Raw genomic sequence first — 26,663 nt, forward strand, 5'->3', positions numbered from 1 at the left:
TGAATCTGAAATCATCTGAATTGTGATGTTCCAGGCACCTGTCTTTTTGAATTGATTAAGCAAATTTACTCCTTATGGAAGAAGCACACATAGGACCAGTTCTAGCATTTGCAGGGCTAGATGTAAACTGATACATGCTTCTGGACTCCTGGGTTTTTGTGAACTTGTTCCTTTACCTGCAACTTGGGAATGGAGTGAGACTGGACCCAGTTAGTCTTTGAGATGATAGGAAAAATAAATAGAGATGAGCAGATATGTATTTAAAATTTGGATGTGTTGGATTATGGGAGCAGTTTAGGGCTGCAAAAACTAATCGATAAAATTGATAATAATCGATAATGAAAATCGTTGCCAACGAATTTCATTATCGATTAGTTGAATCGATTTTTATCGATTATAAAATGAGGGTTTTTTCAGAGCAAACGCCTCATTATATAAACCGTTTCAGTGACTCACAGCAGCAGCTCCTACTTACCAGCCCCTCCCTGTAATCACTGTGACAACTGGCCCCGCCCCCTTCCTTCTCCCAGAAGGCCAGAACCACATGGCTGTGACACTCATCTAACTGTAAGTATAAAATTAATATTTGGGCTGCTGAAAGTTAGGGGAGGTGGGGTTTAATTTAGGGGCAGTTATGGTAAGTTATGGTTAATGGGGTGTTTAGGGGCAGCTATGGTTAATGCGGTGTTTAGGGTTAATTTAGGGGCAGCTATGGTTAATGGGGTGTTTAGGGTTAATTTAGGGGCAGTTATGGTTAACGGGGTGTTTAGGGTTAATATAGGAGCAGCTGTGGTTAATGGGGTGTTTGGGGTTAATTTGAGGCAGTTGTGGTTAATGGGGTGTTTAGGGTTAATTTAGGGGCTGTTGTGGTTGATGGGGGTCTTTAGGGTTAATTTAGGGGATGCTGTGGTTAATGGGGTGTTTAGGGTTAATTTAGGGTAGTTGTGTTTGATGGGGTGTTTAGAGTTAATTTAGGGGTAGTTATGGTTAATGGGGTGTTTAGTTTTAATTTAATGATGAGGACTGAGGGTTAATTTAATAAAGTTAACTTAAGGTGCAGTTAGAGGTAAAGGGGGGCAGACTAAGGGGAATCTAAATCCTGGGGGCAGTGAAGATTAACCCAGTACTTATTTATAAAAGTATGGTGTCAGTGTGCTGTGAACGGGTCTGTGACTCTGAGATATCTGGGGGGTATAAGCAGTGGCGGATCTACCGGGGTCGCAGGGGTCGCGACTGCGACCGGGCCCCGGCGGCAGGGGGGCCCAAGCCAATGGGCCGCCCGAAATCTTTTTTAAGTTTTTTTTTTTTAAATAAGACAGGGGCGTCCAACATGCGGCCCGCGGGCCAAATGCGGCCCGCGAGACCTCGAGGTGCGGCCCGCGTAAGATCGGCAGCCAGGGCAACCGATCTTACACGAGCCGCACCTCAAGCCCTGCTACTTACTTGTGGGAGGGTCTTCTGGACAGCACAGAGGAAGCGGAGTTCACGTGACATCCTACTTCCTCTGTGCTTTAGCAGAGAAGGCAGAGGGAGGCCGCGCCCCCTGCTGAAGTCTGTGAGCGGCATCGAAGGGAGATGCAGTGCAGGTAAGGGGGTGGGGAGGGTGTTTGAATGAGTGTGTGTGATTGAGGGAATGAATCTGTGAATTAATGATTATATGAATAAATGAGTGTGTGTGTGTGTGTGTGATAGCATGGATGTGTAAGTGCTGGAACCTAGGCATGATGGGACTGTGATTGCTGTTAGCAATCACACTCCTATCATGCCAAGTCAGCCAGTACATGCTGAAACCTGGCCAGCTGCCCCCCTTGTGTAGTGATGTTGCCAGCAGTATGGGGTCTGCACTTACAGCCACCCTGTACCAGCATGTACTGGCTGACTTGGCATGATAGGAGTGTGATTGCTAACAGCAATCACAGTCCCATAATGCCTAGGTTCCAGCATTTACTGGATGGATGTGTAAGTGCTGGAACCTAGGCATGATGGGACTGTGATTGCTGTTAGCAATCACACTCCTATCATGCCAAGTCAGCCAGTACATGCTGAAACCTGGCCAGCTGCCCCCCTTGTGTAGTGATGCTGCCAGCAGTATGGGGTCTGCACTTACAGCCACCCTGTACCAGCATGTACTGGCTGACTTGGCATGATAGGACTGTGATTGCTGTTAGCAATCACACTCCTATCATGCCAAGTCAGCCAGTACATGCTGAAACCTGGCTAGCTGCCCCCCTTGTGTATTGATGCTGCCAGCAGTATGGGGTCTGCACATCACTTACAGCCATCCTGTACCAGCGTGTATTGGCTGACTTGGCATGATAGGAGTGTGATTGCTAACAGCAATCACAGCGAGCACAGTCCCATCATGCCTAGGTACCAGCATTTACTGGTTGCCTGGGTATGATAGGAGTGTGATTGCTGTTAGCAATCACACTCCTATCATGCCAAGTCATATTGCTAATTTTGTCCAATTGTGTGTTACCTACTTTTATTAAACATGTGAGTTTTTATTATTATTTTTAAAGGTGGGGGTCATTTTCGGTTTTGGCTAAGTGAACCCTGAATGTTTTGGTCCAGAATTTTCATTTTAGTTCATCCCTAGAATAAATCTAGGGAATCCTGAATTTGTAGTCGCAAAACTTTCAAGGCCCAGAAATCAGTGAGAGGAAGAGTAAAGGTTTTGTGTCATTTTACTTTATTTTAATCTGCATATTTTATTAAAGGCCATATTTTTTGTCACAGTGAAAAATGAGTGCGGCCCGCGCACGTATACAATTCTGATGAAGTGGCCCACTGCAGAAAAAACTTGGACACCCCTGGATTATGCCCTTTGTACATGCGCCCCTTTTTCTTTGATTTTTTTACAGATATGATTCAATATGTAAATTGAATTTGTTGAATTAGTTGAAAAATAATTGTTGGGTAAAAATCATGTTTTTTTGGGGGGGTGAGGGGGTTGGGGGGGCCCTTAACAGATTCTCGCACCCGGGCCCTGAGGCGTCTAGTTACGCCCCTGGGTATAAGGCATATCTGGGGAGGATGGAGTTGACATATCTGGGGGTATAAGGCATATACGATATATAAGGCATATGTGGGGAGGGCAGCGTGGCATGTCTGGGAGGCAGTGTGGCATGTCTGGGGAGGATGGAGTGGTGTATCAGGGGGTATAAGGCGTATCAGGCACAGTGGCATATGTTGGGGTAGAGTGGAGTGGAATATGTGGGAGGCAGCGTGGAGTGGCACATGTGGGAGGCAGCGTGGAGTGGCACATGTGGGAGGCAGCGTGGAGTGGCACATGTGGGAGGCAGCGTGGAGTGGCACATGTGGGAGGCAGCGTGGAGTGGCACATGTGGGAGGCAGCGTGGAGTGGCACATGTGGGAGGCAGCGTGGAGTGGCACATGTGGGAGGCAGCGTGGAGCGGTATATGTGGGAGGCAGCGTGGAGCGGTATATGTGGGAGGCAGCGTGGAGCGGTATATGTGGGAGGCAGCGTGGAGTGATATATGTGGGAGGCAGCGTGGAGTGGCATGTCTGGGAGGCAGCGTGGCAAGCCTGTGCTCAAATGTGCATAAATTGGGGGGGCTGGTTGGGAAATAAAGACAAGAAATGCATTTTATCAGTTTATTCTGCTGTTTTTATTTAACATCATTTGTTTATTAAATTATTTTAAATAAATGAAAAATGTACATTCATTTTTTTTATCCGATTAATCGATTAATCGAAAAAATAATCGGCCAACTAATCGATTATGAAAATAATCGTTAGTTGCAGCCCTAGAGCAGTTCTAAAGTTATTATTTCCAAGGTAAAAAGTAATGGGCTGAGTGATAAAATCTGCAGACGTATTTTATCGTATTTTTTCCTGCACAGTATGCGATTGGGGCATACTCCTTTCTCCTCAAACAGTGCTGTGTATGCTATACAGGAGTAAGAAATGCTATGCATATGCTTATGAAATATATATATTTCGTTTCATTTTAGGTTTCTCTTCACAAAATATCAGAAGAAATAGTAACCAAGCTTCCCCTTATCATTGGTTGGTACGAGCGGGTACAGCAGGTACCTGGCATTAGAGCTGCAGCTGGTATGTGTAGTATACATTTTTTAAACTTTCCTGATAGAAGTTCACATCAAGAACCGCAGCCTGCGCCTCCCAAAGCAGAAACTCGGGACCTTGAGACACCCGACTCAGCCTTTATAGGAGGTCCAAGGCCAACCATGACAAAGCTGAAGGTAAGAATTTTATTTTTTTTTCGACTAAAGTGAACATAAACATTTTCAAGACACTGAAAAAATGTTTTGTAGCATTCAAAAATATACCTAAGTAAACCCTGCAACTCTTTTCCAGCTTCCAACTAGCCGCTAATGAAACAATGTGGGGTTCTGCATTCCGTGTTGTGTGTCTGTGTGTCTCTGTGTTACTTGGCTGATGTTTGAAACCCAGTAAAACAAACTTAACAAAAATATAAATACATGTTTGTATCAGATAGGTTTGGCTGGCTGATTTTGTTATTTTGTTACTGCAGGACATGTTGGTAAGTGGAAGTTCTGTTAACAGGCTGCAGATCTCTGATAAAACAAGGAGAAAACAAACTGAAAAGCAAAATGCCAGGATTATTATATTCTGTTCATTTTGGAAACCGTTTGGGAACGTAGCGGTTAGACTGCTTAACCCAAATATCTCAATGCTTAGCTTATTTTTGAATATTTACTGAACAGATCGGGCCGTTCTGTGTTTTAACAAGTAACCTGTGTTTGATTACCAGAGATGAGCATTTGATTTTATTACCCAAGAATGATTAATTCTTAAATCCCATAGCCATCATCTTCACTCAAATTGACTATTTTTTATGCCAAAATTGCTTAAATTTCTGTAACGTATTTTACAACCGGTGCAGAAATTAGGAAATTGCCCGTAGCAGTATGCTTGAAATGCGTTATAAGAAATACCTTTAAAAAATTGTAGGTGACAGGGCACCTAAAGAAATCACTTGGGGAAGAATAACCATAGGCTGCTGTAGGTTGGATGTTATTTTGCTGTTCTATGGATTAAATATTGTTAAGTAGCTAGCTGGTTTCTTTGACACAGCTTCGCTTTTTAATCTCTGACTAATATCATACTGATTCACACTGTATGATCTTAATGATAAAGTATGAATCATACTGGTTTCCAGTAACCCTATTTAATCTATATTTTTAATTACAGACCCTAGGTTTCTCTCAATTGTGGTCTTAAAAGTAGTGAGGCTTAATAAACATTTTTCACTTCTAAACCTTTCTTGCAGAATCATGGTATTGAAGCTCAATTTTCGAGTCACCCGCACCTATCTTGGACTATAGATTGGGAAAGTCTTCCAGCTGCAGCAAGTCCTGCTGAAGGTGGGTTTTAATATTAGTGTTAGCACATGTGCCTGTCATTGAAAATCTGTTTGCCTCTTTCTCGCTCTCTCTCGTTCCCCGTTCTTTCTTGTTCTCTCTCTTGTTTCCCGTTCTTTCTCTCGTTTCCTGTTCTTTTGCGCCCTCTCTCGTTTCCAGTTCTTTCTCTCGTTTCCCGCTCTTTTGCGCCCTCTCTCGTTTCCCGCTCTTTTGCGCCCTCTCTCGTTTCCAGTTCTTTCTCTCGTTTCCCGCTCTTTTGCGCCCTCTCTCGTTTCCCGCTCTTTTGCGCCCTCTCTCGTTTCCCGCTCTTTTGCGTAGGGTTGCTATTTTCGTGCTTTTTTATAGTGATATAGTCATACTACATTATTGTTAACTTGTACAGTGCCTGTCAAATAAATTAAATGCTTTTAATGTACATTGTTACATACGCTGGTTTGCTTTTCTGAGAAAAAGGATTGTATTTGTAGTCTAAAACAACCTGCTATTTGTGTAGCTAAGAAGTAATGAGCAAGTCAATTATATCACTTATCTTCATAGCGAAGGAATCTACCTTTTTCAATGTTCTGACGGCCAAGCCATTTAAATTCTTTACATATTTACTGCTTTTACTAAAATCTATTTTTTCTCTCTCGTTCCCCATTCTTTCTTGTTCTCTCTCTCGTTTCCCGTTCTTTCTCTCGTTTCCTGTTCTTTTGCGCCCTCTCTCGTTTCCCGTTCTTTTGCGCCCTCTCTCGTTTCCCGTTATTTCTCTCGTTTCCTGTTCTTTTGCGCCCTCTCTCGTTTCCAGTTCTTTCTCTTGTTTCCCGTTCTTTTGCGCCCTCTCTCGTTTCCCGTTCTTTTGCGCCCTCTCTCGTTTCCCGTTCTTTTGCACCCTCTCTTCTTTTCCCGCTCTTTTGCGCCCTCTCTTCTTTTCCCGGTCTTTTCCTCTCGGTTCTCGGTCTTTTGTGCCCTCTCTCGGTTCGCGGTCTTTTGTGCGGTTTCCCGTTCTTTCGCGTAGGGTTGCTATTTTCGTGCTTTTTTTATAGTGATATAGTCATACTACATTATTGTTAACTTGTACAGTGCCTGTCAAATAAATTAAATGCTTTTAATGTACATTGTTACATACGCTGGTTTGCTTTTCTGAGAAAAAGGATTGTATTTGTAGTCTGAAACAACCTGCTATTGTGTAGCTAAGAAGTAATGAGCAAGTCAATTATATCACTTATCTTCATAGCAAAGGAATCTACCTTTTTCAATATTCTGACTGCCAAGCCATTTAAATTCTTTACATATTTACTGCTTTTACTAAAATCTATTTTTTCTTATATACTTGCCTTTCTTAAGAAAAATAATTAATCAATTTGCATTTCTAGCCATACTAAAACACGAGAGCTTACACACAAGCCAGGTCATATACTTTTTATTGGAAAGAAACTCAATCACTTTACTTTTTGTTCATCGCTATTAAACCAGCTACAATACTTTTAAACAATATGTCAGGGTCCTACCTCACTCCCCCGTCGGCAGCACAGGTCTCCATCCGATGGTGGAGTCGCGGGACGCCCGGGACTTCGTCCGCGCACCACGCGGCCCCGTTGTACGCGACCGCGAGCCACGCGGTCGCGGCCTACTGCGGCCTACGGTAGGCCGCATCCCCGGACTCCAGTGCGGCGAATGCCGCACAGGAGAAACGCCACACGTGGAGTGATGGCGGGGAGGCGTGGCCGGCGTCTCCAATAATGAATTACTCCTGGTCAGGGGCGGGACGAGTAGTGATGGACAGTCACTACTCCATTGTACATACTGAGGAGGGGAGGGGTCTCTGTTATTGGTGGGGAGGAGCTGATTTCTAGAGGGCTATTTAAACCCACAGCTTCTAGGCCTCATTACTTGATTGTTCAAGTCTCTACCTACCCGTTTTGCTGATACCTGTGTTGAAACCTGTATGCTGTTACCTCTTTACTGGATTTACTGGACTTTTGATCTCGGCTTGTTATTGGACTTTGATATACCTCTCCTACCCTTGATCTCGGCTTGCTTAATGGACTTTGCTACACTTCACCTACCCTTGACCTCAGGATTGCTACACGGTACAGTTTATGCCTTTTTCTATTCTGTGGAATAAACTTGCTGATATTCCTGATATTGCCTGTTTTGACTCTATCACATATCTGGTGTCTCACTGCGCTACGCTCCAAACCCTGCATACCCTACACAATACTTATGTTTTTGCCTGTATGTTATCATATAATTTTGTCTCCCAACGTGTGTCTAATGTAGCAGCACTCACCCCCCATGCCTTTTAAAAATGGACGTCTGCTTCAGTGTAGAGCCCTGCGCGGGACTGCTTTTTTAATCCCGCTCCCGCTGTTTTTAATACCGCTCCCGCAATGTGGGTGTTCCGCTCCCGCCACATCTGTGGCCAATCCCGCCCGCTCCCGCCACATTTGTGGCCAATCACGCCCGCCTTCTTACCTGATTTCCTGCGCAGTCCCGCAAGTTGTTCCCTCACAGTGTCTATTCTCGTGCTCCGCAGGAACAAGGCGGAGTCACAGGAAGTGATGTCACATAGGAGACATTGTTATGGAGCAGCGAGAAGACAGCCTTGCCGGACTGCGCAGGATTACCGGGACCCGCAGGTACAGAGCCTGACCGCCCGCTCCCGCCCGCAACCCCAGCAAGACCGCCCGCTCCCGCAAGTTTTTTGGCGGGACCCCGCCTCCCAATGCAGTCCTCTACTTCAGTGTTCAGCGATATGTAATAGGCGGACTCTTGTTACATTTTATTAAAGGGAAAAGTTTATTAAAGGGAAAGTTGCATATAAACATGATTTTTTTTTTTTGGCGATGAAAGTGCTGTATACAGTAATCTAGGTTAACGATGAAGAAGAAGAAGAAGAAAAAACATCTTAATGTTATACTAGTAATAAAAAAAAACTGATGTGAGAAACATTTAAGAACAATTGAGTTTAGCTTTAATTGGTCAAAATTTTAAAATGTCACAGAACTAACAGCAGCGTGCTCATATATCCCTTCTTTCTTTGTGCAACAGTAACAAAGGCTGGCGATGCCTGTAGGCCTAGAGGACAGATCTGCTGGAGGATCAGGTCCGATTGGGGAGATCATGGATCTTCCTCCAATCCGTCCTCAATAGAAGGAGTTTGGAGACAGAGGCAAGTCCCGCCACCTGGACTTACCTTTTTACCTCTCTAACTTTCAGGAGGAGGCGACATTGCGTGACCCCACGGTGGTAGTGTGGCAGCTCGCAGGGCTTGTCTTGGTATACATGTCTGTGTCTGCACATAGGCGTGCAGAGGCTCTTTATCAGCAGCCACTACTCATGCTTTCAAATGGCAAGTTGTGTTGGCTAATCCATGTGGCAAATTGATCATTAGACAACCCCTTTGCTATTATGTTACACAGCTAGAAAGTGACCTCAAAAGTTTGAACGGCTGTACGTAACCAGTCACTGGTATATTGAAATACAAGGCGAATGCTTACAGCGTTAACCCCTTGTTCGGAATTTCTAAACTGCACCTGCGTATATATCCTGACAAAGACAGCTGAGTTTAAAAGCTTCCGTTTCAAGCAGGCCTACAGGGACATGCTTATGTCTTTGACCTGCGTAAACCACTTCTGTATGTGTTAATCCCTTGTAAAGCTGTGAACTCACAGGTTATTGACTGGGCTGCTGAGTGATTATTGGGACAAGCTGAATTCTAATGAACCCTTCTTGGCAGATGCGTTTCCTTTCTGTTGGCACGGGATCCTCCTTCTAAGGCTCAGACTTTTCATCGTAGCTTAAAGAGGAATTTAGAAGGGGGGTTGAGACGGATCACATGGTTGAGTAAAGAATACGCACCTCACAAGAAATGAAATCCCTCATCACAGAAACAGTGTTTTCTTTCTTAAAAGCATCCATTCTGATGGCATTAAGAGAACAAGAAAGTTTTGTAAAACCTGGGTTGCTTACAATAAGATAAGATTTCCACTGCATTTCAGCTTAAGATGTGAAACCATTCTAGACAAGTCATCTATTGAGAGTTGCTTGTTGGCATAATGTAGTCCATACTCATTGTCAATGTGTCTCATGTGAGCAATATATTCAAAATAGAAAATTGTGTAGTCATTTTATATCCATAGCGCCAACAGATTCAGCTGTGATGTACAATGGTTTATGAAGACAATAACAAATATAATTACAAAGACCCAGAAGGTGTGGAGGGCACTGGCCATTGGCCCTTACGATATATTATTTAGTAATACAAGTAAGTAATTTGGAAGACATGGTGGTTTGTTTCAAGACGCAGTGCTAATGTCTAGAACCACTTCTTTGCTCAAGGCTTTCTGACAAGGATGTATTACAATGTGTCATAGATTGTATTAGATGTAAGTATTGCGGATGTGTAGATGAGCAGAGTGATTAGAACATACAGTGCATGGGGAGACGGGTGCGGTGTTTTGAGCACACTAGGCGGGCCAAATGGTTCTTAAATGCCTTCAAATTCTGTTTTGATGAAATGATTTACTTTATAGTAGTAAACCATTATAGAAAACAAAGACTTTTGAGAATGCTCAGCTTGATATGTACACATGTGAAACTATACGTCCCACAAATGCATCCTTGGTTCAAGCGAAAATGTGGATGGTATGCCTCAGGTGGGTTGAGGGTTAATGAAGTGTTCTTACTGGCCTTATCCAGTTAGTGGGACTCCAGCTAAAATGGACAAATTGTACCAAAAAAAAATGAGATTATGTATAAAGATGAATTATGGTGTAAAGGCTGGAGAAGCAGTCCTGTCACATTATCAGCCACTGGAATGCATTAATCAGCAGAAACAGTCCATTAGTTGCTATGGTGATGATGACCTTTTTAAAGATATACCGTATTTGCTCGATTATAAGACAAGGTTTTTTTCAGAGCAAATGCTCTGAAAAATACCCCTCGTCTTCTAATCGGGGTCGTCTTCTAATCAGACCTCAAATAGAGTCTGATTAGGAGACTAAGATCCAGATCCCCCGCACCGCTGCAGGGGACCTGGATCCTCCTGTCTCACCCCCCCCCCCCATCATACACACACTTACCGGTGCTTCCTGCTGTATTGCCGGGGCAGCGGGTTGACGTCTACGCGATCCGCGTAGACAACGTCCGCTGCAGCCGGAAGGAGGTGTGGCTAGCAGCGGGGGTTGTCTGCGTCCGTCGCGCAAACCTTCCCCGACTGTCAGAGATCAGAGTTCCCCGCACCGGTGTGGGGAACTCTGATCTCTGACAGCCGGGGAAAGTATACGCGACGGACGGATACAAACCCCCGCTGCCAACTCCACCTCCTTCCGGCTGCAGCAGAAGGCGACGTCAACCCGCTGCCCCGGCTGGAAGCACCGGTAAGAGAGGGCTGAGAGGGGAGGGGAGGGGAGAGTGTGTGTGTGTGTGTGTGTGTGTGTTAGTTAAATGGGGGTATAGGGTGTGTGTGTGTGTGTGTGTGTGTGTGTGTGTTAAATGGGGGCATAGGGCATTTCTGGAGTGGCGTTAAGGGGGCATTTAATAGAGCACTCTGCCTCCTGAAATGCCTTATACACCTATATGCCACTCTGCCCCATAATATGCATTTTAACCCCCTAAATGCCAGAATGGGATATAGGGGTATAAGGCATTTCTGGAGGCAGAGTGGCATATAGGGGTATAAGGCATTTCTGGAGGCAGAGTGGCACATAGGGGGTCAAAAGGCATACCATGGGGCACAGTGGCATATAGAGGGTTAAAAGGCATATCATGGGCCACAGTGCCATATTGGAGTGGCAAGCCTGGGGGCAGATGTGCGTAACTGGGGGACAGGTTGGAAAATACAAGAAATAAAAACAAAAAAAATATTTTTCTCAATCATAGCTTTTATTAAAAAAAATAGTTTACATGAATTAACATTTACTGGTAAAACTTTTTTCCTTTGGGGTCGTCTTATATTCAGGCTTTTTCTTTTTTTCCTAAGTTAATATTCAGATTTTGGGGGGTCGTCTTATAATCAGGGTCGTCTTATAATCGAGCAAATACGGTACATTACTCCCATTGTGTGGCATTTTCTCCTATGTACCAGACATGGTAGCCCTTTAAAGGTTCAGATTTACAATTGAGTTTGTAAATAGACATGAAACATTTTTGCCAAATCCACTTGTACAGAATTCTGTAATTCTCAAATGGTACAGAACAGCAAACATTTTTTATTTATTTTTTTTAATGACTTTTTTTGAGCTGAAAGATAGTAAAGTGTCGTGTTGCATGAATAGTTTGTTTTGTAAGTTGTGAAACTGCTTGTGGCCGTGGTTCTAGAACACTAGGGGGCAGCAGGATCAGTTTAGACCAGACCTGGGCAAAGCACGGCCCGCGGGCCACATCCGGCCCGCTGAATAGCTCGGACCGGCCCGCAAAGAGTGTCCTGGTGACTCACCAATGAGTCCGGTGTCCCCCCCCGCCCCGGTCACTTACCTTAAACTCCTGTGTTGGAAGCGTTTGTCTCGGGTGCCGGCGCTTTACGCTGGGCGCCGGCATATGACGTCAGACGCCGGCGATCAGCAGTGAAGCGCCGGCACCCGAGACAAACGCCTCACGCTTCCAACACAGGAGTTTAAGGTAAGTGACCGGGGCGGGGGGGGAGATCCTGAGAAGGAGGGTTAGGGAGTTAGAGGGGAGATACTGAGAAGGGGGGGTTAGGGAGTTAGAGGGGAGATACTGAGAAGGGGGGTTAGGGAGGGAGGTCTTACTGTGTGTGTGTGTCTTACTGTGTTTGTGTGTGTGTGTCTTACTGTGTGTGTGTGTATCTTACTGTGTCTGTGTGTGTCTCACTGTGTCTGTGTGTGTCTTACTGTGTCTGTGTGTGTCTTACTGTGTCTGTGTGTGTCTCACTGTGTCTGTGTGTGTCTCACTGTGTCTGTGTGTGTCTTACTGTGTCTGTGTGTGTCTCACTGTGTCTGTGTGTGTCTTACTGTGTCTGTGTGTGTCTTACTGTGTCTGTGTGTGTCTCACTGTGTCTGTGTGTGTCTTACTGTGTCTGTGTGTGTCTTACTGTGTCTGTGTGTCTTACTGTGTCTGTGTGTGTCTCACTGTGTCTGTGTGTGTCTTACTGTGTCTGTGTGTGTCTCACTGTGTCTGTGTGTATCTTACTGTGTCTGTGTGTGTCTCACTGTGTCTGTGTGTGTCTCACTGTGTCTGTGTGTGTCTTACTGTGTCTGTGTGTGTCTTACTGTGTGTGTCTTACTGTGTTCATAGCTTATTCAGTTATTGTAATAAATATTTTAGCCCATTTTTTAGCTCAAAATATTTTTTCCTTTTTTTTCTCCTCTAAAATCTAGGTGCGTCTTATCAGCAGGTGCGTCTTATAGAGCGAAAAATACGGTATGCACTCCGAAGCCTTGTTCATTTTGTTCACTTCTGTGCTGTGCTAATAGTTATTCAGGCCTTACTTATTCAAGCACCTCTACCAATGACGTAGGCTTGAATAACTTTATTAAACAGCACATAAGTTAACAAAATGGACAAGGCTTCGGAGTTTGTAGTTTGTAGAGGTCTGGCCCTCTAAAACCATTCCAATTTCTCATGTGGCCCCATGGGAAAATTAATTGCCCACCCCTGGTTTAGACTGTGGTTTTCGTGCTGTTGGAAATCTTTTCATATTTTTAATCATTAGGCTTTTTTTGAATATAATGCAGTTGTGACGGTGTTTCACAACACCTTGCCTCCCTTATTTTTTAAGGGGTTTGCTCATGAAAGCCTTCTAAATTGATTGTTTTATTGCTTTATAGCGCCATCATACTACACAGCGCAGTATCATAACTCGTGCTTTAGGCGGGAGCATAACTGCTTCTTGTAGCGGAAGAGATGTCTGTAATATCTTGTTACAGAGCATAAATAATATTTGCCCTATGGGGTAAGTCAGCAAGATTTGAATATCTTTGATAACACGTTTAAAGACTCAGCGTATTAGATCCAGCTTGCGGGGTAGAGGGAGGTGGCATTCTTTGTTACGCCACTGATGTTGGCATGTAATATGCATGATATCAGATGATAGATAGGATCCAATAGTTTTCAAAGAACCTATATTATTTACCTATCTGTCGATCTGCGGGAGCATATAAGGAAACAATTTATTTAAAAAAATGCGATTTTAATTCACTGAAAACATAAAATACTGGCACTTTTACCTATTGTGTAATACACCCTACATCCCTCTAGACTGTAAGCTCATTTGAGCAGGGCCCTCCTCGCCTGTTGTCTCTCTTAGTCAATTTGTTATGTTACATACTACTTGTTATGTCTTATCTACCGATTGTACGGCGCTACGGAATTTGATGGTGCTATATAAATCAAAAAATAATAATAAAATAATACAAGCTTGTTTTAATAAGAACATTTATTATTTTCTAAATTTAGTGAATACAAACGATTCCAATGACTACTTAAGGCTCAAAAGGCTAATTACAGGGTATTTTGGGTAGACCCAAAACCAGCAAACTGAGATATATCAAGCAGGCTGCCATACAAACTTAATTTATCAACCACCTGCCTTAATACCCAGTCCAGCCCTTTCTGCTCCTTTTGGGATAGACATGACATCCTCGATGAGAATTGCGTACTTGAGATATTTGCCTTAATTAGTATAGATCTGACAGTCTGGTTACTGTAAGAATACCATTTATTTTTAGGGAAAGCACTGTATCCATGGCCATACTTTCTGACCATGTCATGAAAGGGAGGGGCATAGTCATTATCCCGTTAAGTGGTAAGGACAACGGATCATTGCATTCTCGTAAGTGCAGGGATGGGGAGGCGTGACCAGCGGCATAACTAGAAACCAAAGGGCCCTGGTGCGGAAATGACCCCAGGGCCCTCCAGCTTCACCAAGTAACATGTCCCATCTTTGCCCCCCAAACAGCTTGTGAGTGCTGCCTTCACCCCAAGCAGCTTATCAGTGCCACCCTAATCCTCCAAAGAGTCTGCCTGTACCATCATTGCCCCCAAACAGCTGGTCTGTGCCCCCCCTATACACATTCATGCTCATCAATACAAACATACATACTCTCGCCCTTGCGCCCTCTTACCTCTTCTGCATATTTAGGACCGGTGCTTGCACAATGTGTCTGCAACCTCGGTTTCTCTGCAGGATCACGTGACATAACGTGACCCCATTGCATTGCTGTCTTCCTGTGGCAGTTCACAATTAGTTAGCACCCTTTCTAAACAATTTTGAACCTGCACAAGGAGATGGGTGCAAGTGGTTTCTGGGGCTGTGGGGCCCCCTAGCGAGATAGGTAGCCAACAAGCGTGAGGCAGCGAGATCATGGAGAATGGCAAGTGAAAATCCGGGGGTGGGCAAGCCTCCTTTTACACCCCCCCCTCCCGCGGATGCCCATGACTGCATTCACAAGCCATATGTACATATATCTGGCCCACTGCCAGTGTTTATCTAATCCAACATACATCTTAAGTCAAATGAATGCAAAGGTACATGAGAAGATGACTGAGAATGGCAGCAAACACTGACATTATTATGATAAGAAGCAGATCTTCACGGCACATTACTTGACAGATAAAAACAAAGGTTTTGCTGTAAATCTGTCATTCTATTGCCTAAGGAATGTTCCAGGTAAGGAGGGGCAGCCCAATAAAATAAATCCTCCCTGTGCCTTCTGATATGGTGTGTTTTACTTTAACTTTTATTTCTCAGTCAGCAAGAGTTTTGAAAGAAAGCTTTGTTAGTTTTTTCCATTAGCAAGCATTTATAAGTTTATTGATGATAACCTTTTGTTTAACCCTTTCAGTGCAGGGAAATTGAGACAATTGTAGGAGATCCCAAGATCCTACACTAAGATTTTAGGCAGGTGGTGCTTCTCCGATCTCAGTGTTTTTTTTATTATTATTGTTTTTTTTCACAGTGAGTAATATGTCGGGGGATATCTAGCAACACTAAAGGTTAAACTATGCTAATTTTAGAAGTACACAGAAGAACATTGCTTCTGTTTTTCTTTAGACTGCAACTTTTATTGTCCTCAGTTCAGTAGCTCTGAGATTTAGGCATCACCTGCCTAGGCAAAGGAGCACATTTGACAATAGCCATCAACTCTGGCTATTGCTGTTTTCTGAAATGAACAACACGTGATGTCCTTCTTATGTTACTGTATATTTTTAACAACACAATGTTGTGTGTGAGAAGGTGGTTTTTAGTATTTAAGAAAAAAATATTATTTTGTGAATGCCCAGTGAGCCCCAGCTGAATTACCCAAATTTATAGTAAATTTGAAACCATCAACCAATAGATTTGGTGCAAATGCAGTTTAAGGAGGTGGATCTTTGATCCATATATTCTGCTAAAATGCATAAACTAAAATATTTACACCAAGGAATGATAGCTTATCTAGTGGTATGGTGCAAAACATAACCACTAGCATTATGCTGATGGAAGTAGTGTGCACGCTGCTCAGTGTTTGGTATAAAATCTTCATGTCCAATTATAGCTTGGCATGTACATTTCATAACATTCTTGTCGGTTCTGTGTTTCATTCATTTTTTTTTTTCTCTGTATCCAAGGGACCAGATTGCGAGAACAGGTAGCTTTAAACTAGTGTCATATAGACCTCATTTTTAATATCAGACGGTGCTCTATCGCTATAATGAAAGATGAATAAGTAGGTGATAAAATGGTAATTGTCCACCTGCCGGCTAAAAAATAAAATAAACGAGAACTATGTGGCACAGGTAAGGTGTTTCTAATAGAATTATGTATGTATTGTTATAATTATAATATTAAATATTTTTTCCTGCATTAATCATGTTTGTGGCGAATTAAATTAGGCTTTCTTAGCAACAAAGCTCTGTGTGCTAAAAACAGATATAACTAGACAATCATGTACAGACATGTACTTGGCAATATGGTTACTGGTTCTTACAAATGAAATTTAATGACATGTTTTCTAAACCAGACAGGACTAACCACAGTGTGCACATCAACAACAAGGAACTAAGTCGTTGGTGAAGCTCCTAATTGCCATCCATACCTCAGTTATTTAAACAAGTACTACTATTTAAACTGGGTTAAGTGTTGAACTTAAATAAATATGTATGTATGTGTGAAATGTGTGTGTGTGTGTATATATACTATTATATTGCCACTGTGTTGCCTCTGGGTAGCAAGAAAGAAACTATGGCCTTCCCATTCTCTGGAGACTGTAGTTATCAGCCAGGATCATGGCTTTTGATGTTTGCAAAAGATCACAGTGGCATCAGTTAAAGAAACAGAGCAAAAAGGGAAGCTTCAATTATTGTGCCATCATATTATTTCCTTGGGGGTGTAACTAGAAACCACAGGTGTGCAAAAATTACCCCAAATCTACCAAGCAACAAGTCTCACAGTGCCACCTTTGCCCCCAAACAGCTTGTGAGTGCCACCTTTGCCTCAAGCAGCTTATCAGTGCCCCTAAGCAGCCTACTTGTGCCACCTTTGCTCCAGCTTGTCAATTCCACAAACAGCTTATCTGTGCCATATTCACTCTCCAAACAGCTTGTATGTTCCATCATTGCCCCTAAACCCCTTCCAACAGACACTCTAGTACACACATGTAAACACACTAACGCACACATACAAACTCTCTCACACCACTTATGCTTACACATATTCAATAAACATGTGAGATTTTGCAAGTTACCTAGAAACATGTGACCTTACCACAAACAATTTTATAGTGGTAAAGGTGTCCAAGACTTTTCTAGGTTAATAAATAGCCTGGTGTACAGGTTACTGATCCACTCAGTGGCTTTCAAAAGGTATGTCCATGGAGCGCTAGGCCACCTCTTATCTTTGGGCAAGATAGTAACACGCGTTTTTATCTCTGGCCTTAAGACGCCTGTCTTAAAACCCTAGTCTGCAACGACTGAAAAGATGCTTTAGGTATGTAAGTTGGAATGGTATGAAATAATTATAACATCCTAGGGATTACTCTTAATGGACTTGAGAAGGTGATTGCAAGGTGAACACAAGCACATGTATAGCCTCCTCCCTAAAACACTTTTCTGCACAGTTTACTACTAATGGTTCGCAGCACAGGCAGATGGGGTGGGGCACTAATACACAGTCACTAACACACAGACTCTCTCTCAATGTATCTTCAATGCAAATTACGCACAGTGCCTTTAATGTGGCGTCACACAACCCAACTGGTCCCCACTCAGCAATTCTATCCCTTACCATACAGCTGTCTTTCTCTTTTTTGGGGGGGGGGGTTTATCAGGAAGTATGTAACCATACCATTAAGTTATATTTCACACATATGAAAGAATAAGTACACATTGTTGAGTGTAACCATTAAATGAAATCTTAGTAACAGGAGATGGTTTTGCTTTCACGGTAATAGATTCTCCTGTTGTGCTAAACTAAACCTTATTCCTCTAGATTGTAAGCTCGTCTGAGCAGGGCCCTCCTCACTTGTCTCTGTAAGCCAAATTGTTATGTTACATACTGCTTGTTATGTCCTGTCCACCCATTGTACAGCGCTACGGAATTTGATGGTGCTATATAAAACAATAAATAATAATAATTTCCTTGAGTTTGAATGGAATATTCTTTCAGAACTATTGTGCTCTACTATTTGAAACATGGGAGAAATGTACTGTATATACTCCTAAATATATTTTGGGATGAGTAATACCTGAAGTAGAATCTTACACTATTTATAACCGATAATGATTTTGTGCTAACGTTTTTTTGTTATATATATATATATAAATTGTTTTAAATTGTATTTTCTTGGGGCAGGTAACCCTAGATGATGTGCTATGATTGCTGGGTGGTAATTGGTATTGGTGATGTGTCTGATTCTGAATGAGGTGCAAGTGCATACAAATTACAGTTGCTGTACCAATTTGTTTAGAGCAGAACCTGAGATATACAGATGAAATAAAATACTTGTCAAATGTTAAGCCCTCTCGGTTAACCCTTACCACCTAAGTAAATACGCTGTACAAATTGTCCCAATGGATACATTGTTCTTTTTCATATCTTTGTTTTCCTAAGAATGAATGAATGAATCTATTTAAAGAAGCTAGTTTCCCAGATAAGATGTTATAAAAAAACAAACAAACAAAAAAAACATTCTGTTGGATTGCCCTTTTGACTAACAAGATAGTATTCTAACACAAAGGCTTGACCTCACCGGTGAGGCAGATAAGTAATCTGATGACTAGGCTCACAGCTTTTAATTCCTACATGTTCTAAAAACAGTGATTTTTAATCAGTGATCGGTGGTGCCAAATATTCAGATGGTGACATCTAAATTTTTTTAGTAACAAAAGTAAATAACTTTACAATAACGCACAAGGCTTTCTAACTGCTGTTCAGCCTCAAAACCTAAAAACAACGAATTGTCTACATATGTTCCCATCTGTCCAGAAAGAAAAATAAGACCGTTTTAGGCTCCTTTTCCTTATCTTTTAATAATGACTGTGTTGAAAGCATGGTGTAAAGCTTTAATATGCAGACATGCTGCGGCTAACAAGCTTTCCGCACAATTTTCTCAACGCGCAATCTATTTTCCTGAAATACCTCACCAGTTAATATCTCTGGTTTATTCAGGGAGAAAGAGGTGAACATGAGGTGGGGAGATCGGGCAAGGTTACAAGTACATGTCAGTTCCTGACTTTTCATGTTTGTATTTACTGTGGGGACCCATCTATCAATTGCATTTGCGTGAATTCACCTCAGGCTGATCGCTTTCCCACAAGCTGACAGGGATAACCGTCACTGAGGTAATTTGCAAAAGGCTGATGAAAACCCTTAGATAATGTTGGATGTATAGTGAATGCTCTTGTGAACCGATACCTTGCAGAAAGTGTTTCTGGTTCAGGGGAAAGTAACTATTTGAAACCCCAAATACAAATGAGTGTAACATAATAAAGTAATCTTTGCTGACTAAAATAATTTGTGCTGGAGAGTTGTGTTTCTGTGATAGTGTGGTTCAGCTGATTTGCCCACAGGCAGCACCAGGGGTGTAACTAGAAACCACAGGGCCTTGGTACGAAAATTCCCCAGGTGCACCCCAACGTCACAAGAAAGTGCCACCTTTGAGCCCAAACAGCTTGTCTGTGCCACCTTTGCGCCCAAACTGCTTGTCTGTGCCACCTCTGCCCCAGACAGCCTGCCTGTCCCATTCCTGTCCCCAAACTCTTATACATTAATTAATTTAGTCACTCACGCCTTACCTCACCTGCAGATATCTCTGATCCAGGGGCCGCGCTGATGTTTATGTTGCCTGATGGCTGCCTGACACAGGCATGCAGCTTACCACTGTGGCACCTGCACAGTGCGTAATGAAATGCTTTCTCCTGCCCGGGGAAAAGAGTTTCCTCGCACAGTGTGCAAGCTTCACAGCGATAAGATGCCATTGGGCCGCATAGACCTCATTTTCGGCCGAGAGTAAACATTTAACTATCTTTGACAACAATGTGTTATTTGTTTAAGGACATTTGACACATATTTATGATGCCCACTTGTGGTGAAATCGATGTGGTTTTCTGATCTCCAAGAGGTTTCCAAGTCATGAGAACTAGCTTCACAAACAGAGGATCATGTGTAGGGGAGTAAAATATAGAAATACATTTATAATATTTAGGGAGCTTTTTAGATAAAGGACGTTAACTAAAGAATATAAAAGTGTAGCGGTTTTTTTTTTCTTTTTTCTTAAATGCCCTGGGAAACCCAGGATCAGTCCTGTGGATAATTTAATGGCACTGCAATTGGTGAATGCATTGGTTAGGTGGTACACAACCGGCACTAAATAATTTTCCCTTCCTGAATGGCATCTGAGCTCCCACAATCTACAAAGCTTGGTTGCTCTCTGCTTTGAAAGTGCCAGAGAGTTTTATCCTGCATTAGCCTTGACTCGTGTTAAAACAGATCGATTGACATCATCTAGTAGCATTTTCCTAAATGCTGGTATTGTATGGGATGACTAAATGTCATACTACGACATTCCTGTTTTAAAAGCCAAAGAACCAGTATTTTATGCTTCTACAAACCTGTCAGTTTTTTTGTCTATGTACAATGAAATAGTTTATGGAATAATCCTTTTAATTCCCAGAATGGGCTGATATTCTTCTGTTTGCAAACACCAGCTAAATAAGATGTACAGTGGGCCAAGACTTTAAAAAAAAGTTGTTTTGTGATTTATTTATTTTTTTCTGTGTATGTGTTGCGCATAACTAAGTGCTCCGCGTTTCTTGCAGAGAATCAAGATTGTTTCACCAGTAGTTCTACTATTGTTTGTATACCTGCATCATTGGCATTGTAAGAGACTTAATTTAATCATGGTGGTTACACCCCTGTTTTAATTTTAATCGTACTATATTGTGGTATTGGTATGAAATTTTATTAACAATCTTATTTTTATGTTAGCTTGCACCAAATAGAGCTGACACTTGATGGGCAAAAGATATTAAGTGTTCTTGCCTGGGATAAATTAGGGGTACTTGATCAGCGTAAAATCTAGAATTTTTTTTTTTTTTTAAAACAAGGTGTGCAAAGAAAAAAATTGTAGAAATATTTGTTTTTTGTCAGATATTGAAGAAAAAAAACATTGGAAAAATGGATACAAAGCACACAAATATGTTTTATAATTGACACACCAGCATTGTATATTAAAAAAATAGATGAAAACCCAGAAATATATATTATTGGAGGGTCTCCCAGTATTTAGGTTAAAACAAATAAAATAAAAACAAAAAAAACAAAAACTTAAATTGTCCTCAACTGGGTCACATCATTCATTGAATAAAGATGGAAGCGACAAAATTCATGGTTAAGTTTGCCATTCCACTTACTTCTATGTATCGGTTATGTAACAAAATGAAGAACAATGTACATCATCCTTATTCTGCTTCACTGTCTAAATCCTTCCAAGAAATCATACTTTATATTCTGTCAAATTCATTTTTTCTCAGGAAAAGTTTAATTCCAGGTGCAGTAATGTAACAAGCAGAAGTCATTGATGTGTTACATTTTGTTTCCATAGCAGCAGACAAAAGCTTTTGAAAAGTCTGCATGTTGCTTTCAGGTGTTTTTGTAAAATCTTAGAGTTTCATTCAGCAGACATGTCTTCTTTATCCGGTATTTAAAGTTGAATAGGATTCTAGATACGCAATCATATTTCCCATACTTTTAGTGTCTGAACAAATCGACATAAACCATAGTACATGAGCATGACCATAATGTTTAAGGTTTGCTGTTGATTTGCATATTCAGTGATACAGGTAATACAGTCAGTCAATTGCTTCTTATTGGGTTTAGAAATGGGGTAAATCCATGGAAGCATAGTTGGTAACTTGATATTAGTAACATTTAATACACATGTTATTTCTTTTCCATAGGGAAAATGTCCAGTGACCGGGCTCTGAGGAAGCAACAGCAACTTAATAATCTGTTATCTGTGGTGACCAATATGGCTAAGCCTGGAGACACTGTTGTGGACTTTTGCAGTGGTGGGGTAATATGTTGCACAAGGCTTTCCCCAAATTCCTTTAAACAGTCTGCCCTACACATTTGAGAAAACAGTAAACTCATTTAAGCTTTACAATGGGGCATCTCATATGGGAAGAGTAAATTACTTGTATAGAAATGTATAAGTTACATTCTATGGTTTTGAATTATATGGTTTTACATATCAGGACATACTCACCTTCATATGTTGCTTAGCAGGCCTAAAAATAAGGTAAATACAACACCGCATGAAATACAGTGTAAGATTTATTCATCAAAAATAAAGCCAAAATGGAGAAGCCATGTGTGGGGAAAAAAGTTTACATCACAGACTATACAGGCCTCAAGTAACATGTTAAATGTTAAAGTTCATGAAAGTACAATTAGATAACGACTGAACACATGTGGTTTGTTTGGAAGTGTTGCTAGGAGAAAGCCTCTTCTCTCTAAAAAGAATATGACAGCACAGCTTAGGTTTGCAAAGTTGCATTTGCAACAAACCAACTGGAGATGTTTGGCCATAATGCCATAAAACCAAACACAGCATATCTGCACAAACACCTCATGCGAACTGTCAAGCCCGGTGGTGGAGGGGTGAAGATGTGAGCTTGTTTTGCAGCCACAGGACCTGGGAACCTTGCAGTTATTGAGTCGACCGTGTACTCCTCTGTATACCAAAATGTAAGATGGCCTTACCAAATGTAAGGCCATCTGTCCGACAGCTAAAGCTTGACCAAAATTTGGCCATGCAACAGGACAAAGATCCCAAGCACACCAGCAAATTTACAACAGAATGACTGAAAGAAAGAATCAAGGTTTTGCAATGGCCCAGTCAAAGTCCAGACCTCCTCCCGATTGAAATACTGCGGCAGGACCTTATGAGAGCTGTGCATAAGCAAATGCTTGTAAACATCAATGAACTGAAGCAACGTTGTAAAGAAGAGTGGGCCGAAATTATTCCACAATTATGAGTTACTTATAAAGTCACGCAGAAAACCGTTATTTCAAGTAATTGCTGCTAAAGATGGTTCTACAAGCTACCTAAATCATAAGGTGTACTTCTCATACACGGTTTGTCCATTTTGGCTTTATTTTTGTTGAACAAATCTTACACGGTGTATGTTATGTGGTGTTGTTCATCTGAGGTTGTATTTACATCATTTTTAGAACTGGGGGACAGATGATTATCATATGCAAGATCATAAAATCCAAAAAAATATATTTTTTACACGACTATATGTTCCCTAAAGACTATCTATTTTCATGCGTAACCAATTAGGTTACAAAAGTAACATTTGTCACCTTTTATTGTTATTGTGAGCTGGAAAATAAATTAGAATATCAAATAACATTGAGGCTGTTCAAAAGACATCGACTGGCTGGATCACATGATCACTTCTATCACTCCCTAGTCTGCTAGACCTTCCCAATATAAAATCTTGATGTCTAGTTACTTTTACTGTTATTTGATTCAGTGGACTAACAGGTCTGCTTGTTTAACATTCATGGTTAGGAGGAGGACACTTACAGAACTTGTGTCCATGAGGAAAAGCTAAACAATTAAGCAGAATATCACTTATCTAAACAGAAGGGCATTTCAATTGCCAGGATATTTTTTTTCATTATTATTACGTTATAATGATGTCGTATACCAGTCACAGACCATTAAAATGCATTAAGGATACCTTAACTTTAAATATGAGATTTTCTAGGGCAAAGCAGTGAGTGCATCTAGAACCCACTTTTTTTTTAAATCTCTTATACTGTTGGAGATTATAATCTATTGAAGCCTAATCAGTACACCATGGTTTGGTGAACAAATACTACTACACATTGGCAAATGTAAAAAGAAGTGTTTTGCATACGTATGAGACCAATTGGTGTAACTGAAACCTAAATACATAGGAAGTTGTAAAGGATTAGTGAGGTTCACTCTTTGCTTTCTCTTTCACAGGGGCACGTTGGAATTGTCTTGGCTCATATGCTGCCATTATGTCAGGTAAAATGTCCTGATTGCATTAAAAAAAGAACACCAGCTTTCCTGTTATTAAGCAAACACTACATTCTATGTATATGGTTGGAGAGGGATTAAGAAAAACAAAAGGCCATCCTTAAAGGTGCACTCATTTTTAATCGGGGTCTGAGTGAGATTATGGTCCCTATAGAATTTTGCTTAATCTCTCATTCACCCTTCAGTCTCACCCTTTCCATTACCCTTAAATAAAGGATCTCCATTGTTGGATGTTGGCTGGACGACGTTTTTGATCAACATTCTTTATTTTAACAAAGAAAGGATTTAGGCAAATGGCAAAATCATACAAATGTTTGGCTTTGCGTAAAAAAAAAAAAAAAAAAAAGATTTCCGCCATTAAGGATATATATCTTAATTGGTATTGTTGTTACCTCTTTGTAGCAACATGCTTTATATTTATCCTCGTACTGGCTGAAATCTATCTTAATTAGAATTGTAGTTACCTCTTTGTAGCAACATAATTTATATTTTTATCTTTGTACTGCGCAGTAATTGTTTCACTCTGCAGTGATACCGGCCAACACAAGACAGCTGTATATACTGTGTACGTGCGTGAATGTATGTATGTTTATGTATATGCGTGTGTGTGTGTGTAAAAGCAATAGATCTTGTTATCACAAACTCTGATTACACATTAGTTCCTATGTTCAATTTTTGTAGCTCTTTTTGGGAAAATAAAATGTTTGCCAGAATTGGTATTATCTGTGGTTATCTGTTCAGGTTTGCTATTTGAATAACCCTTTCAAAGGAAGATTGTGGGCTTTTAATAATACAAAATAGCACAGTATGCCAGCTGTATGAGTGATAGTTGACGGCCTTTGCTGATTTCCCACAGCACAGTAGTGTAAAAAAAAAAAAGATAGAAATTGCGGAAATGTCCTCGCATATTCATCTAACCTCTCATTTCCTGCACGGAGCACAAAAGAAAATCTGTTCTACATGGTAAAGCACAATCTCTAATGCATCAGTGACTGGTGTACGGAAAAAGTGTCGGGAAGCGGTGTAGGAAATTTGGGTTAAATCAAATGTAGGTGATGGATTTCAGTACGTGCGAAGAATACATCCGTTAATTATTATGAGAACTTTTAGCTCCCAAAATGAGACTTGACTTGTAATCCAGTGGTGCCCTCCTGAAATGATATGGAAAAAAGTTTGCAAATCAATGACCAATATAATGGTTTTAAAAGCAAAACCATATCCAGAAATTGCTTGAAAGAGAGGGCGCTAGATTTGTAAATTTGTTTTAGCCATACAGGAGGTTTCTACATATATATATATATATATATATATATATATATATATATATATATATATATATACCATCTTATATTTGAGGCTGTCTTATAATCAGACCTCAAATAGAGGTCTGACTACAAGAGTAAGATCTAGGTCCCCCGATCTAGGATCTTTATAATGATAAATGAAACCTATTGTGAAACTCAATCATAGAATGGGCATTTCGGGCATATTTCTTAGGCATCTTTTATTTCCTTTTTTTGCATTAATATATAGAAAGATTACAGAAGTATTATATGAAGAACCAATTAGGATGAGGAGGGATAATTAACACAGACAATTAGATCAGTAACTGGGAATACAAATGGAAATATTTTTATTGCAATTGCTTTTAAAACTTCCAAATCAGTTTTTATACTCTAAAGAATAAGGTCACCTTTATTATTTTGTGTCTTCTTTTTAGCACCAAAATCCAAACAGTATAGACTAAATAATTATGCAAGATCTTTGCGTTAGCAATGCTTGACTGACTTCATCTTACAGTGAAAGCCGGACTTGATCCAGTCGCATCCTGATCCAGTCTTTTTCCGTCTCATTGAAAAGCTGGTATTTTGATGAAGAGCAATCTGCCCAAATGTTTCATTTTTTTTCTTTTGCTACAGGTCGAAAATGAACCTTCCGGAAGCTTTGCTTTTTTTGTCATGTTATAAAATGTAAATTGTTCAAGGATTTTTTTTTTCTCAAGAAAATGGATTAGGTGCAGTTTGAGTGACTTGTATCTGTGAATTACGACCAATAGAAAATATTGTTGTTGTCTGTATTTTAATAATAATACAAATTTTTGTTTATGAAAACAGGTCATTCTAATAGAAAACAAAGAAGAATCTCTTATGCGTGCTAAGGAAAGAAGTAAAGAACTTGGATTATGTAATATATGGTTCATCCAAGCAAACCTGGACTACTTTATAGGGAATTTCAACATTGGGGTAAATTTTTTTATGAATCGTCCTTAATCAACTTTGAAATGTGTTGGGCCATGTTTCATTTAGACTGAATGGGGGGGCATGGGTTTAAACTAATTATCTAATACAACGCATCTTGTGGTCTCTACAGGCATCATTGGGATCGTAAACAGATCCTTAAGGACCTACATGTTTTGTTTATTTAATTTACTGACTTTTTTACACATTTCATTTGGCAAGTCTGCTTGCATTTATGTGCATTTTGGGGCATGGACATAGAACATATAAAACAACTGGAAGCAGAAATAGGTGGAACAAGTAGTGTAGTTGGGCCAAGGAAGGAAGCTAAACATGAATATTCTTCAATGAGCTGAATTTCTATAATATAAGTGGTCATGTTGACATCATATTAAATATGATAGGTGCACTGTCCCTTTACATGTTGGACGTGTGGTCAGTTTTGCAAATGCCCCATTCCCCAGCTACAGTAGATGCATTCTGTTTAAACCCCAGGACACAGTATGCGTAAAGTCTTCCCGATGATTTGAATGCACTTGTCTGCCACTGATTGG

General features: G+C 40.9%; 1 protein-coding gene across 1 annotated transcript in view; it reads left to right on the plus strand.

Annotated features, from left to right (window-relative positions):
• The window catches only part of LOC149289306 (glutathione S-transferase C-terminal domain-containing protein-like), a 40,566-nt gene that overhangs the window by 5,315 nt on the left and 8,588 nt on the right, over positions 1-26,663 (plus strand). Inside the window, exons 3-7 of the mRNA XM_089490720.1 lie at positions 3,978-4,229; positions 5,282-5,375; positions 21,753-21,868; positions 23,816-23,860; positions 25,987-26,115. Of these exons, the coding sequence (XP_089346846.1) occupies positions 3,978-4,229; positions 5,282-5,375; positions 21,753-21,868; positions 23,816-23,860; positions 25,987-26,115 (636 nt within the window). The remainder of the gene's footprint in view (positions 1-3,977; positions 4,230-5,281; positions 5,376-21,752; positions 21,869-23,815; positions 23,861-25,986; positions 26,116-26,663) is intronic.

Source organism: Sceloporus occidentalis, unplaced genomic scaffold (genome assembly GCF_023333645.1).
Source record: "Sceloporus occidentalis isolate IW3139 unplaced genomic scaffold, rSceOcc1.0.p SCAF_46, whole genome shotgun sequence".
Taxonomy (NCBI): domain Eukaryota; kingdom Metazoa; phylum Chordata; class Lepidosauria; order Squamata; family Phrynosomatidae; genus Sceloporus; species Sceloporus occidentalis.